At 39.5% G+C, this 15,953-nt stretch overlaps 1 protein-coding gene across 1 annotated transcript; it reads left to right on the top strand.

Annotated features, from left to right (window-relative positions):
- The first annotated feature begins 13,354 nt into the window (after window positions 1-13,354).
- LOC133824281 (cytochrome P450 CYP94D108-like) lies at window positions 13,355-15,332 on the top strand. The gene has a single exon (XM_062257152.1). The coding sequence runs from the start codon at window positions 13,635-13,637 to the stop codon at window positions 15,183-15,185; it is 1,551 nt and encodes a 516-aa protein (XP_062113136.1). The 5' UTR covers window positions 13,355-13,634; the 3' UTR covers window positions 15,186-15,332.
- The last annotated feature ends 621 nt before the right edge of the window (window positions 15,333-15,953 follow it).

Below are 15,953 nucleotides of genomic sequence, written 5' to 3' on the forward strand. Positions count from 1 at the left end.
TAGTGGTGATAATTTGGATGTGCACTTCTCTACCTCATCACGGCGCCCAGCAAACCATGATTGAAGTGTGAAACAAATGAACTCCAAAAACTAGTGACTGGGAAGGTTCTTGCGTCTCTGGTTTTGTTGTTGAAGCTTTCGGCATAGTTGCTTGTCATTATATTGTATCAATTCATAGGAAAGTAAGCACGAGTCCACCTATCGAAGCTAATACCCTTAAGATATTGACCTATGGCAAGATCTATTTGCTTTATATTGTTAAAGAACCTGTGAAATTTTGCTTCCAAAATGCATGTGCCGCATTCGACATCTCTGTGTGACAGTGATCAGTCTTGAACTTAGCGATTACATTCATACTTATATGATGAGCATGCACCGTGGTAGGCATCAGGGAAGATGACCTCAAGAGCATGAATAATGCTAGCATGCCTGTCTGATACAAAAGCCAGATTAGCAACGACTCTAATAGCTTCCTTCAATTTCATCATAAAATACTTCCAAGAATTGTGATTCTCACTGTCCACCAACGCGAACGCAAGTGGATAAATGTGGCCATTCGCATCCAGTGCAACAGCACATAGCATGTGGCCATCATACCTCGTCTTTAAGAAAGTTCCATCCACACATATCACAGGACAACATGATGTAAACCCCCTTCTACAAACTCCAAGTGAGAAGAAGCAGTAAAGAAAGTGATCATCCTCTGTCACAAAATCGGTTATTGTACTTGGATTCTTTTGCTACAGCATGTGCAAGTTAGAAGGTAACTTGGAGTAGGATTCTTCAGGTGTCCCCCTAACATAATCGAGTGCCTTCTCTCTGTATCTCCATGCCTTCATATAACTCATATCAATCCCAAAAGATTTCTTCATATCCTCATTTATGTTGTTTGTCATGTAGCTAGTGCCATCAGTAGCATATTTATTCTTGATAAGGTGCCCAATAACCCAAGGGGTTGCTTGACAGTGGTCTTTCTATCACAATTCCAGTGAGCATATATGTACACTATTGTAAATAGTGATCTCAACCATGGAAGACTGCACTACTTTTTTCCCTCTTAATCTCCAACCACAGTCAGGATCCTTGCAGGTGATATACCACACATCATTACCAGACTTCTTCACCACAAACTCAAAATTATTCTTCATTGCGAAGAGAGCCGCTTTGGTTTTCAAATGCATCTTGTTCCCAAAAATCTTCCTAAGGTGTATTTCTCCCAACGGTGCACCAGAATAAGAGGTATATGATCGAGCAGAGGCCATAATATATTCTTTTATAAACATGGGAGCACTCCATCTTCTATGATCTTCTATTGAAAATATTGGAACATTCCCTTCTGTTCCACCAGGACAACTAGAGCTGGTCCCAGGTGTCCAGAGTCCTTGACTTGGCAGGTTTGCTCGTGCAATAAGGCGTACTGCCTATTCTTGTACTTGTTCGACTTGCAAATCATCAGACCTGTCAATCGGCACTTCTACACTATAATATGTCTCTGAATCGTACCCTGATCCCTCATTAAATTCAGCTATTGGATCGTCATTCACATAAGGGTCATATTCATACTGGTTGTCCCTCAGGTCACCAATAGGACCTCCCACAGGATCTCTCTCACGTTCAACAATACGCATAGGATCAACACCAACATTACCCACAAGTGCACCCACAAGATCTCTTTCTGGAACAAAAGTGCCCACCTCACTATGAACTTTATTAACACTGGGACCAGGAGTGGAATATGGATCTGAAATGATAATCTTCTTAACAGGAGTGACACACAAGGCAATCATTTCTTTCGTTGTTACTCCTAAGAATGAACAAACACCAAGATCACTTTCAACATGAACTGATGTAAACGATTTGTCGTCGCATGTGTAAGGAACTTCCAATTTCAACACATACATCTTTTTATCAACACGAAGTTCTTTGTGCAAAATGTCAAGAAGTTGCAAGTATGTTACATCATTCTCCATCAGTATCACTATGCATTGAGCATCCTTAAAAATCCAATTCCTCCCTTCTATTTCCCGAACACCATTGTAAGATACAAAAGCATAAACAATGGAACCTATGATGAAAAGAAACAAAAAAATTGTTAGAAAAATAGTAATTTTTTAGATTTTAAAAAGAAATCTATCGAGCTTCCATCGAGCTATAATCGAACCTGCATTAAGCTCTATCTAGCTTCTATCGACCCTACATCTAGCAACAAGTTTTCAAACCAAACATTTCATTAAGCCCCTATCGAGCACTAATTGAGCCCCATCGAGCACCATATATCGAGCCTCTATTGAGCACCTATTGAGCACATATCGAGAAACTACTAAACCAAATAGTCTAGGGTCCAGTCGAACCCATATCGAGTTCCTATCGAGCACCATCGAGAAATAAATTCTATACCTATCGAGCTATCATCAAGCCAGCATCGATCTCACAACTTAACCATCTTCTACATACTATCAAGCAGCTATCGAGCTCCAATCTAGCAAAAATGTTGGAGAAAACCCAGAAAAATGAACATCGTGAAATCTTTCTAACAAACTCCAAAAACACACCAATATGGGCTCAGATCTGTTCGAAATAGCCAACAAAAAAAGTAAACAAAAATACCCAACACAAAAAAATGAGAAATCTTCTTAACCATGGTTTTTCTTCTCCGAAATCTCTCAAAATGGATGTTGCATTTTATATTGTGATCTTTACAAAGACAACAGATGTGGCTATCAAGCAATTTCAGCAACAAATTAGGCACAAACTGTGGGTTTTGGGGATGGTTTTATGAGAGAGAGAGAGAGAATAGAGAGGAAGAGAGGGTTTTGGTGTTCTTGATATAATGGGAGGGGTATTTTGGGTAGATGGGGAATGTTTAGAATCACAATGAAAGAGTGAATAATGGTAGTATTTTTGGTAATAGTAGAGACTATTGAGAATAAATAGAGAAATTTCTCATATCATATATTGGGCCATACATGTATTTCTTTGATGAGAGAGAGAGAGAGATCATGTTTTGGAGGAATGGAAACAGAAAAGAAAAATAACAGTGCACAAAGTTTCAAAAGTTTATGTTAAATATTAATAAATATGTAATAAAGAAAAAGAGGATAAGAAACTATGTACTAACCTCTACCATCATATCATATTCCCAAAATTTTCATAGTCACTTGATCAATAATCAATGTACAAAAAAATGTCCTCATCCATAGGAACAAAACAATTGTACTCACGGTAGAAGTGCCAAAAACCAAGTTGAGACCCTACCTGTCCAAAGAGACGCCCTTAAGCCCCATATTCCTATGTTCCAAGTAGCTTGGCTCGCTTAGAGGTTACTTTGTAATAAATTCCTCAATTGAATAAACAATTAGCATCATCATAATGTACTCTTCAAACTGAGTCCAAGGGCATATAGCATGATACCATTAAAAGATAGTCAAAAATCTCAGCTCAGTCACGCACAGTGGCAGTTTGCGGTGGCCAGTGGTGGTGCTCCGGCAACGGTGATGCAAATTGAATTTCTATATATCATAATTATCCTCTCGATAAATACATCACGGAAGTAAAACCCATTTGCCCAAACGACCTTCGGTGTCGCCGGAAAAAGCTTCAAAAGGGGCGGAGATCCAAAAATCTCACCTGAGAAAAATGACGAGTTGACCGAAATGGTTTATTAGGTAATGTTCCTCTTGCGACACTAATTCCAACGGTACCAACAACTCATCAAAAAAACGTCGGAGTTGGGCAGAAGTCGCCTCAAGGTTTCGACAGCGAAACTTCAGAGCTTCCGTTCGAGCACATCCCTTCTCTGATTGCCACCAAACTTAGGGGTTGTTGATATCGCCCGTCAGGGAAGTTGCAGCTCTGGTACGTGTCAGAAATGGAGCTCCAGAAATGGTTGGGTCTGGTGTTTGTCGTGGCTTTTCGAAGAGAGATAGAAAGTAGGAAAGAAAGAAGAAAAAAAGAAGAGAAAAGGAGTATGTCAGGGAAAGAGAGGGAAAGAAGAAGACGAGTCCTGCTTTTGACTTAAAGTGGGTCCAACCACTTAAAAAAATTATTATTATATTTAATAAAATATGGGTTCTTACAATTTCAGTTAACATTCTTTGAAATGTGTACTATTTTATTTTGGTTAAGACGTGTTTTATTTTTAAATTAGGATCCCAAACCAGCGCGTGTTTACTTTATAAATATCTTTTTAGCATTTTACATAAATAAGTTTAGTTTTTAACGTCTATTTTTCATAACCCCGTGGTTCTAATGAGTTAGTTTGACAATCCGATCGTTACAAAAAGTGACCCTGAAAGAATGTCATTTTCCATTTAAGGGAGGAGTTTAAACCCCAATGACTCTTCAACATCCTCCACTGATATGAAATTGAACATAGAGATTAATATCAAAACTATATCAATAGTGTGTGAATGATGAAGAATCCCAGAGAAGATGAAGAATTTTTAAATAACTGGTGAGAATTTTTGAACCAATATGTTGTTTTGTTTTTAAATTAGTGTAGTGTTATATTTTCTTTTTTATAGGATGGTGTATTGTTTTTTTTTTTTTTTTTTGAAGCAGTGCATTTTAAAATATCTTTATTATATATATATAACTGTGTTTGTAACTAAAAATAATAATTGAAAATTGTGAAAACAAAATATAGAAAATTGTAAAAACTCTGCTAAACCACAACAATTATCGTTTCATAGTCCATTATTGTATAAGTAAGATATTGAATAGGGTATAGCAAAGGGTCATCATTGGTGTCTAACACCACAAGGAAATGACATACTGTTATTAGTGCAATTTAATATCAGGTTCCACACATTTTAATTTAATAAGTATTATAGAGTATTACTAAACAATCATGCAGTATCACCTCATGTGGTATTAAGTACCTTAAGGTGCCAAATAAATATAAACATGAATATCACCGTCGAAAGCCATTGTGTTGGAGACTTGCTTCCCATGGAGAAGGTAAGATGAGAAATGCTAAGAGACACTAGTGGTGTCCAACATCACATGAAAGTAACATATTTTTATTAGTACAATCTAATATCAGGGCACACACCATTTAAATTTATAACTAACATGAAGTATTGAGAAAAATTACATTTATAACAAAAACAAATACTCTTATTTGCTTCCGTGCTCTCTCCGCCCATCGCCAATAAATAAGGGAAATTTGATTTTTAATGCAATAAGTGACACTCCGTTTGAAAAATACCTTATCCCTATAAGTCTCTCGTTTTGGTCCTACTAATCCCGTTACTACCCAAAATACCCCTGGCATAATTTTCCCTCTCTTTTTCTCAGTCTTCACTCTCTATCTCTCAAACTCTCGTACACACAAAAAAAGCCAGCCACCATTAATTTGCATTTCGGATCTAGGGGCAAGTTGTGAGTCCTTTCAAGTCAAGAAACTTCATTTTGGATTTTAGATCTAGGGTAAAAAATTGTATGGGTAAGTATATATTTGTTATATGTAGTGAGGAAACTTGTCTGGTTACATTACTTGTCTTATTTCGAACAGATCTGTGTATGCATTCATGTTTTATTGCAATTTTTCACGGAATGAATGTTGGATACTCCGTGCGTTTATTCTGGATTTTTTTCCTGCCTCGATGAGTTTTGATGAAACTCGATAGGTCTTGATGTGTTGCATGCATGTTGGCTCGATGGTCCTCGATGGACCTCGATAGTGTTAGGATGTTAGTACCTTGATGGTACTCGATAAAACTCGATACGTGTATAAGAGTATAATTGGATTTAATAACTCGATGGTACTCGATTGTACTCGATAAAACTCGATAGGTGTATAAGAGTTTAATTGGATTTAATAACTCAATTGTAATCGATTGTACTCGATAAAACTCGATAGGTGTATAAGAGTTTAATTGGATTGTTTGCCTTGATTGTACTCGATAAAACTCGATAGGTGTATAAGAGTTTAAATGGATTGATTGCCTCGATAGTCCTCGACTGTACTCGATAAAACTCGATATGTGTGACCTCGATATGACTCGACATATATCGATAGAAATCGATATTTTCTGTTTTATGTTGTATTTTAACTTTTTGTCCTTTTTTTTTTTTGCAGATTCGACTGTTTCCGTATTTGTTGCATTCAATGGTGTTTGGGAACCCAAAAATAGGGAGTGGATTTTCAGAGATGCTGAAAATCAAGTTCTGCCCGTGGAAAAGAGTGTGACATAGGAGCAACTGCTTGACATGTTGTACGATGAGCTTGAAGTGGATAAATGTGTGCATGACTTGAAAATTGAGGTCCCGTACACATGCCTATCACAATCTGTCAAACCTACCGTTATAAAAAATGATAGGCATGTGCGTGCATTCATTGGGTTAGCATCGAAATTTGTAGAGAAGCTCATTCCTCTATGTGTCACATTGATTAAGAAGGGAGGTTTAAGAAATGCATCGGCTTCTGCCAGCGTTAATAAAGAAGTTCGATTTAAAGGGAACATTTCTCCTCCATGTCATGGTTTCAAAGGAACTCAAGGTGATGTTGGAACATGTGTTCCCGAGACAAATCCAGATGTCATAGTCCATGATGATATCCCGGTTAGAGATCCTTCATATGTGCATGACACGGCAGAGTACGATCCCTATGGCTACGAACCTTATGTCAACGACGATCCTGTTGCTGATGCAACAGATCTTGGTGGGCCAGATGTTAGGGCAGATTTTCCAACATAGAGTTCAGATGTTATGGTAGATGAGGAGCGCAGAATAGAAGACCGGCAAACACCTGGGACCAGCAGTAGTCGTCCAGGTCCAAGTAGAACCGATGATAGTTTTAGATGGAGTTCTCCATTGGACTGAGGTGAAGATCGTAGAACATGGAGTGCTCCCATGTTCACCAAAGAGGATATAGAGGCCTCACATCAACATCATTCCTCAACCAGCAAAGCTTCAGGAGAATTGCACCTTGGGAAGTTCTTTCAGAACAAGCTTGAATTGAAAACCAAAGCATCCATATTTGCGATGAAGAATAATTTTGAGTTTATGGTGAAGAAATCTGGGACTGATGTGTGGTACATTACCTGCAAGGATCCTGATTGTGGTGGAGATTGAGAGGTAACAAAAAAATGCGATCTGAAATGTTCGAGATTACTACATACAACGAAGTACACGCTTGCTCACAAGAAATTCGAGATAAGGACCACCGCCAAGCATCACCGTGGGTTGTTGGGCACCTAATCAAGAGGAAATTTTCTACCGATGGTACTCGATACATGGCAAACAACATAAGGGAGGACATGAAGCACCATTTTGGGGTTGAAATGAGCTATGAGAAGGCATGGAGATGTAGAGAAAAGGCTTTTATGTATGTCAGAGGGACACCTGAGGAATCATACTCCAAGTTACCTGGATACCTGTGTCAGTTGGAGCATAAGAACCCAGGTACAATTACTGATTTTGTAGCAAAAGATGGTCGTTTCTTGTATTGCTTCTTTTCCCTCGGTGTTTCTAGGTGTGGTTTCCAGTACTGTCGTCCTGTAATTTGTGTGGATGGCACATTCTTGAAGAATAAGTATGGTGGCCACATGCTCTGTGTTGTTGCATTGGATGCAAACAACCAGTTGTTTCCAATTGCGTTTGCATTGGTGGACAGTGAAAACCATAACTCTTGGACTTATTTCATGAGAAAATTGAAGGAAGCCATAGGAGACATTGAGAACCTTGCTTTTGTATCGGACAGGCATAAAAGCATTAATCATGCTTTGGAGCTTGTGTTCCCAAATGCGTATCACGGTGCATGTTACCATCATATTTGTATGAATGTTGTGGCAAAATTCAAAACTGACCACATGCAAGACATCATGGGGTGTGCAGCGTACGCATTTCGAAGAACAGAATTTCACAAGTTATTTGACAAGATTAAGGTAATTGATCCGCCCATTGCTCAATATCTAGAGGGAATTGGCTTTGAAAGGTGGAGTAGTGCTTATTTTCCTGGCAACCGATACAATATCATGACGAGTAACTATGCAGAAAGCTTTAACAATAAGACCAAGGAGGCAAGAAGCTTTCCAGTCGCCACTTTTCTTGAATTCAAAAGATTCACTCTTCAGTCTTGGTTTGCAGATAGACGTGAAAGAGCTGCAAAAGCAACAAAGGTGTTATCACCTGAGATGGAAAAGGATTTAAAGCAAATAGGTGATAAAGCAATATTTTTAGATGTCCAAGTCCTTGGTCATCACGAATTTCTTGTTGTCGATGGTAATGGTGATGGTGAGGTGAACTTGGCCACAAAATCATGCTCTTACGGCATGTTCCAAACCATTGGGATACCATGTGTACATGCTTTTGCTGCAGCCAGAAAAAGAAGCATAAACATTTACTCATTGTGTTCCCCTTACTATAGAATCGAGGCATTGAAGGACACTTATAAAGATACTATTTACCCTGTTGGGAACGAGGATGAATGGGTAATCCCTGATCACATCAGAGATACGGTTGTCGACGTCCCCGCTGAGAAAACCCCTATAGGAAGGCCCAGGAAACAGAAAGTGGGTAGGCGAAAGACAAATCGCTATGCTTCACGCGGGGAAAAGATTGTCAAGCCACGTAAGTGTAGCAAATGTTGTGGTAGTGGACACAATAGGAAGTCATGTAAGGCTAGGATTTAAAATATTGTGTTATGTAATTATTTAATTGATTTTGCTGCATTTATCATATGGAATACTTCGTCTAATACTTTGTGTGTTTGGATGTCGAGGCAGACACACTATGTGAATTTAATATTTTTTTATTTAATAACTTTTTCAAAAAATATTTTTTGGAAAAAAATAATATACAAAACTAACTATATGGTATACTATACAAGATGTGTAAGACAAAAATGTAAAGAGCATCACGGGGCCAAATTCTGATAGAACAGGTCCACACACCACTTGGTCCTGAAATGCTGGATGTTCTCTTCGATAACAGTATCAAGTGGTAGCCTGGCAACCAGATGCTCGATATGTTTGATGGCAAACATACCACAATCTCCACTGCATATAATCGATTTTGTGTCAATAGAAGATAAAAATAACTTTAATTTTCCAATTTCAAAATCCACTAATTAAATAGGGGAATACCTTGTCTTAGTTTGAGGACACTCTCTGGAGGAATACGACAATATGAGAAAGGCTTTGCATTCTGCTCAGGATATACCTGGAGGTCCTCGTGGTCGTCAAACATGCCAAAACACCATAACAACGAAGGCAACAATAAGCACCAAGGCTTGATCGCTTCCTCCATCAGAGCGGGACTAAGCACGCTATGGTTGGAATCATAAACGTTGATGCACCACGTTGGAATTGAGACTTCAATGGCGATCCAATGTGCGGCTTTCTCGACGTGCAAGGCAAAATATACTTCACTCACATTTTGCCATGATACAAGGAATTGATTATCATCGCCCTTCAACATTCTCAGCACATCGTCGTCCCATGTATACTTAGTGTCGGTCTCTCTGAAATGATTCCCACGACCTAGGCACACCTGGGGGAAGGCGGTGTTCATGATCGCAGCATCCTGCCGAAATGCAGCATGGTAAAAGTGGCGTCGGCGCGTAGCATGTGCAAAGCGGCATCAATATGCTAAAAAAACATAAAAATTCGTTAGTACCATCAATATATTTTAAGATTGAATTGAAAACATGAATGTAATTTACATACCGAATCCCAAAGCCAAGTCTGGACTGTCAGCAACTGTAAGAACCATGCCACACCATGCGTCCCAGTATACACGTTGCGGTCTCTCTTATTGTCGATCTTCCCGATGATCCACCTATGGAAGCTCTTCTCCTGCTGTGGGTCACACTTCCACAGTGGTTCAACAACTAGCCCCTGTTTATCTAGTCTGGTCTTCTTTGTTGGGTCGGTGAAGTCATCAAAACGCTTAGGCCTGCGTTTCTTCCTGACAACTTCAAGGCCAGCTGCCTCCTCGGGCTGCAGTACTCGTACACTGGGACTGTCAGCATCACTGGGAGCTACAGATGTCTGAGCCTGTGGAGTGAAGGGTTGATCACCGCGCTCGTAGTCTGCAGGCAAGATATCAGACTCTGTATCTGATTTTACGTCGGTGGATCGACCTGAGACAAGTGAAAGCAGCTGCGCCAACTGAGACATGATCGTGGTCTGATTCTATAGTAAGGCTGCCTGGCCCTCCTCAACCCTCTTGAGCCTCTGCAGAAGTTGCTCATAATCAGGCTAGGCAACCTGACTAGATGAAGCTGCACAAGCCTGTGAAGTGCCCTCATCAACCCTCGGAACATCCTCATAAAAAATGGAGGCTTCCTTTGCAACTTCTGCTAGCTTCTCTGCCTCCTTCTCAGGTACCACTACTTCATCCACTGCAGTCCCAGCCTCCAACTCAGGGAATAACCTGGAATCAACTTCTGGGAGGCTATTGTAGTAGACTACCTCACTGGGACATGGCTTCAGCATGGAAAATACCACTAACTACATAGTTGAATAACATGTGTCAGAAAAATTTTAATAAAATAAATTGTTAAAGCATTAATTTGTGACATTTAACAAGATAAAATGGAACTTACTCGACAATTGGCAAATATAGGAGCCAACAGAGCTGTCGAAATAGTGATATCAGTCTTCGTACCCCAACTGAGCATCCTGGGAATCTGATTCCCCTGTTCTCACCGAACTTACTCCCAAGAGAAGGCATGGCCTTAAAAGCCCAGTAAAGAAGCGCGGGTGCATAGCAAGTGAAACTATACTTCGCCTCCTTCTGCTTTTTTCTTGACCCCTCTTTCTTCTTCTCCTCATAGTGTTTCAATTGCTTCTTCATGTCCTTTTGAAGGCCTTTGCTAACCTTCTTAAATGACAACTTCTCCCAAGGATATTGAAAAAGTAATCAATATCCTCAACCATCCTCAGGGAATCTCCCCATATCGTTGTTGTCTTCTCTGGGGCATTCAGTACCCCCTCTATCAAATAGCACAAACCCAGCTTAAATGCATCTTCTGGGTTTGTAGAGGCCTTCAATGCATCTTCCAACTGACCAAAACTAACCTTCGAATCACCATTAAAATATTCCTAGATGATCCGATCACTTGAAAGATGCTCTTTCAATTCATCTGGGGATGGTGATTTCCCAAAATTTAGCCCGGTAACTAGGGCAAACTCTGCAATACCAAATCTACTGTGACAGTCATAATCCCATGATACGTAAGGGGAAAGACCGGGTAAGCTGTGCAATCCCACACCGCCTGGGGAAGGTCAAGTGTGATGATTCTAAGATTGTGTAGGTATGGGACTACACAGTTGAAGAGGGCTTAAATGGATTGATGGGTATTACCTATATCAAAAAGATGCATCTTCTTTTCGGTAGACCATCACTTGAGAACTCCAAAGTTAAGCGTGCTTGACCTGGGGTAATCTAAGGATGGGTGACCTCCTGGGAAGTTTTCCTAGGAAGCATGTGAGTGAGGACAAAGCATGCTGAAAAGACTCGTGTAGGTTTGTAGGGTCAATCGTCATTCCAGAAAGCAGCCTTAGTGGCGTGGGGCGTCACAAATGGTATCAGAGCCTTAACCCAGCCGGAAGTGTGGCCAACGGGGATGTCGGGCCCGTAAGGGGGGGTGATTGTGACAGTCATAATCCCGTGATCCGTAAGGGGAAAGACCAGGTAAGTTGTGCAATCCCACACCGCCTGGGGAAGGTCAAGTGTGATGATTCTAAGACTGTGTAGGTATGGGACTACACAATTGAAGAGGGCTTAAATGGATTGATGGGTACTACCTATATCAACAAGATGCATCTTCTTTTCGGTAGCCCATCACTTGAGAACTCTAAAGTTAAGCGTGTTTGACCTGTGGTAATCTAGGGATGGGTGACCTCCTGGGAAGTTTTCCTAGGAAGCATGTGAGTGAGGACAAAGCATGCTGAAAAGACTCGTGTTGGTTTGTAGGGTCAGTCGTCATTCCAGAAAGCAGCCTTAGTGACGTGGGGCGTCACATCTACACAGAGTGTTGCCGAGGTAGAACTGACCCTCTTCAGGCTTCTTACTTTCTACCTTACGCAACATTAGCTGATGCAGCAGAACCCCAGAATAACTAAACGGTTTTGCCTTAAAGAACTGTCCCAACGGGCATGCCTGTGCCCTTTCAATAAGACCATGCCTCTTAAACTGCTCTATAAGGGTATCCAAGTAGGCACTACCCCTATAAGTGACACGGCCAGGAAAGTGTTTCTCCAACGGCACAATAAGTCCAGGCATCTAGAAAAAAAAAACAAAAAAAATGTTAAAAATGTAAAAAATGTAAAACAATCTGGTAAGGCAGTTACTATCGAGGCAGAAACAATCGAGTTCTATCGAGTCTTATCGATGCCTATCGAGGTGGATTCCAAAATCACAAAGAATATTACAATCGGGTTACTATCGAGGCCTATCGAGGTAAGGCAAAAAAACCAAAGTCTAGTCATATCGAGTCCTATCGAGGCTCATCGATTCCTATCGAGAAGGGTCCTAAAAATCTCAAAGCAGTGTATCATCGAGTCCTATTGATTCCTATCGAGGTACGTTCTAAAAATTCCCAAAGCCATGTATCATCGAGTCCTATCGATTCCTATCGAGGTAGGTTCTAAAAATTCCCAAAGTCGTGTATCATCGAGGCCTATCGATTCCTGTCAATTCCTATCGATTCCTATCGAGGCACAGTCTAATCCATTTCTCATCCTATACTATCGAGTTCTATCGATTCCTATCGATTTCTACCGAGTTTCATGAAAATATCGAAAAAAAAAAAAAAAACCCAGATTTCTTCATTGTCAGCCCCGATCTATCCTATGAACAAAAATCAACAAAAAAAACCAGGCACATACACATATTGCAGATTAAAAAAGAAAACCCTCACATTCGCTTTCTTTGAGGTTGTTTCCTAAAAATTTGGTTGCCTTGCTCGACGTTTTCTCCTTCCCCTTGGGAGCCCTTATTCGTGTTCGTGGAAGACAATGAAGGTTGGGTTCTACGGATTCAATCGAGTCCTATCGATTTCAAAGTTTGCTTGGTTCGGGTATTTTGGGAGAGAATACAGAGAGTTTGAGAAAATTATGCTAGGTATTTTGGATAGTAATGGGATTAGTAGGACCAAAACGAGAGACTTATAGGGATAGGGTATTTTTCAAACAGAGTGTCACTTATTGTATTAAAAATCAAATTTCCCATAAATAATAACTTATTTCTCAAATTTTTACACTCTTTTTCATGTGGTGCCATTTAACAATAATACAAAGAATGTTCTTATTTGGTAAGCCTCCAAACACTAGGTGAAGTGGCTACCTATAGAGATACCCTATTAAAATAAAATATGGAGAACCAATAATATAGTATTTCAAGTATTGGACACCACCGCTCATATTAATTATATTTGACTCGTAGTAATAAAATCACTAAAACAAGACGCCCTAACTTAACGACAGTACATATATTTATCATATACTAACTATGGTGACATGCGTTTTTCTTACTTTTGGACATAAAAGTAAGGGTCAAGTACTAACTGACAAATCAATCCTCTGTATATATATATATATATAAATATATCTCTTTATTAACTACAGCCACATGAGCCAGATTTTTTCTTTTATCTCCAGACTGTTCTATCTCTGACTGTTTCTATGGAGCTCTTCTCTGCTCTAACGCCATTTTTCTTCCTTCTCTTTTCTATCTGTTTCTTCGTTCACATTTTTCAAACAAGACCCAAGAAACCTAATGTTTCAACTTCTACCATCAACATCAAAAGCTACCCTATACTCGGCCACCTACTGGAGTTAATCAAAAACCGAAACAGAATACTCGACTGGCTCACTGATTTTCTAAGACAAAACCCTAACAACACCATAATCTTAAAACGACCCTTCAATGAAATTACCATCGAAACCGCCAACCCTTTAAACATGGAGCACTTCGCCAAGACCAACTTCGAGAACTACCCTAAAGGCGACTTTATAATATCACTCTTCGGGGAGCTACTCGGCGGAGGAATATTCAACTCCGACGCCGAGCGCTGGAGGGTGCAACGAAAGGCTGTCAGCCACGAGTTCAGCACCAAGTCCTTGAGAAACTTCGTCGTTGAAAGCGTTGTCGTCGAGATCGAAACTAGGCTGCTTCCAATTCTGGAAAAGGCCTCCAGAACAGGTGAGATTATAGACTTACAGGACGTTTTGGAGAGGTTCGCTTTTGATAATATCTGCAAATTAGCTTTCGACGTTGACCCGGGTTGTCTCTGCGTGGACGGAGCCGATGGTGGTGCCGGCGATGAACTCATGAGAGCTTTTGCAGAAGCCGTCGAAATCAGCTCCACTAGGTTCATGGACTTTATTCCCTTTCTATGGAAGATTAAGAGGTTTCTCAACGTTGGATCAGAGAAACGTCTGAGGCAATTAATCTCAACCGTTCATAAATTTGCTGATAGTATTATAACGTCAAGAAAGGAATCTTTATCTAACGAAGAAAAAAACACCAAAGGAGACCTATTGTCTAGATTTATCGGAGACGACGAACTAAACTCGACCGAGTTCTTGCGAGATATCGTGACTAATATGATTCTCGCAGGACGAGATACAACATCCTCTGCTCTATCCTGGTTCTTTTGGCTCCTATCGTCCAGACCAAAAATCCAACAAAATATCTTGAAAGAGCTCGAGTTAATTCGGGCTCGAAAAACTGATGCTACAAATTTCAGCAATAATAATACTTATAGTTTCGACCAAATTAGAGATATGCAGTACCTGCACGCCGCGATCACGGAAAGTATGAGACTTTACCCGCCTGTGCCGGTGGATTCGAGGTTGTGTCTAAACGACGACGTTTGGCCGGATGGGACTTTGGTGGGAAAGGGTACTGTGGTGTCGTTTCATCCGTATGCCATGGGGAGAATGGAGAGTATATGGGGCGAGAATAGTCTTGAGTTTCAGCCGGAGAGGTGGCTCGTCGATGGAGTGTTTCGGCCGGAGAATCCGTACCGGTATCCCGTCTTTCATGCCGGTCCGAGAATGTGCCTCGGTAAAGAAATGGCTTATATTCAGATGAAGTCGATTGCAGCGTCGGTGCTTGGGAAGTTTGAAGTGGACGTATTGAATAGAGACACGTGTCCAGAGCATTTGCTTGTTGTGACTTTAAGAATGAAAGGCGGTTTACCTGTGAAAATTACTAAACGATCCGTTTAGTGTGATTAGGTAAACTCAATTATCAGTATTAATTATAATGTCTTCTGGTATTTTAGTGGAAAGTCTTTGTTTAATTTTTTTCAAGCTTATGGGGTTATTGACTTACTGAGAAAACAATATTAAAAACGTGTGGTTGGTATTATGAAATTGATTTTTGGTATATAAAAAGTGAAATAACTCAACACTATGAATGGTGTGCTTTGTTGTACTTCATTCATTCACATTATTTTATTTTGTACTTGGGTTTAACTTTAATTTTAGGATACAATCATCAAATTGAAATTTTTCTCTATTCGCTGCCATCAATACATTATTATCATCTCGTTTTACGTGCAATCAATCAATGAATGTATCTCATAGGGTTTTGAAAGTGAGTGTGTTGTCTTCATTGAAGATGAGATTTTGTAAATCAAGTGTTTGTCATCACTTTAAATATTGCTATAGGGACACCCAAGGAAGGACCCATCAACTTCATGCACCATTTTGTCATCATTTTTGGAATGAACTTTTTTTATTGTCTTTTATTATTTTAAAGAAAAATATTATTTTAGCCATTTGTTTTGTATTCACACTTATTTAGATTTTTTTTTTTTTTTGAAAAATATTTTGTTGGACCTTTTATTTGTAAATTAGTTCATAATAATCAAAATTTGATCAAAATATTAATATTTTAAAATATGACTAAATTATCCTTATGTTTTATTAATTAAAATTTTAATTTATGTTTCAATAATTTTAAATAAATATATCTTTTCTTTTCTTTTTAGT

This window comes from Humulus lupulus, chromosome 3, assembly GCF_963169125.1.
Source record: "Humulus lupulus chromosome 3, drHumLupu1.1, whole genome shotgun sequence".
NCBI classification, from domain to species: domain Eukaryota; kingdom Viridiplantae; phylum Streptophyta; class Magnoliopsida; order Rosales; family Cannabaceae; genus Humulus; species Humulus lupulus.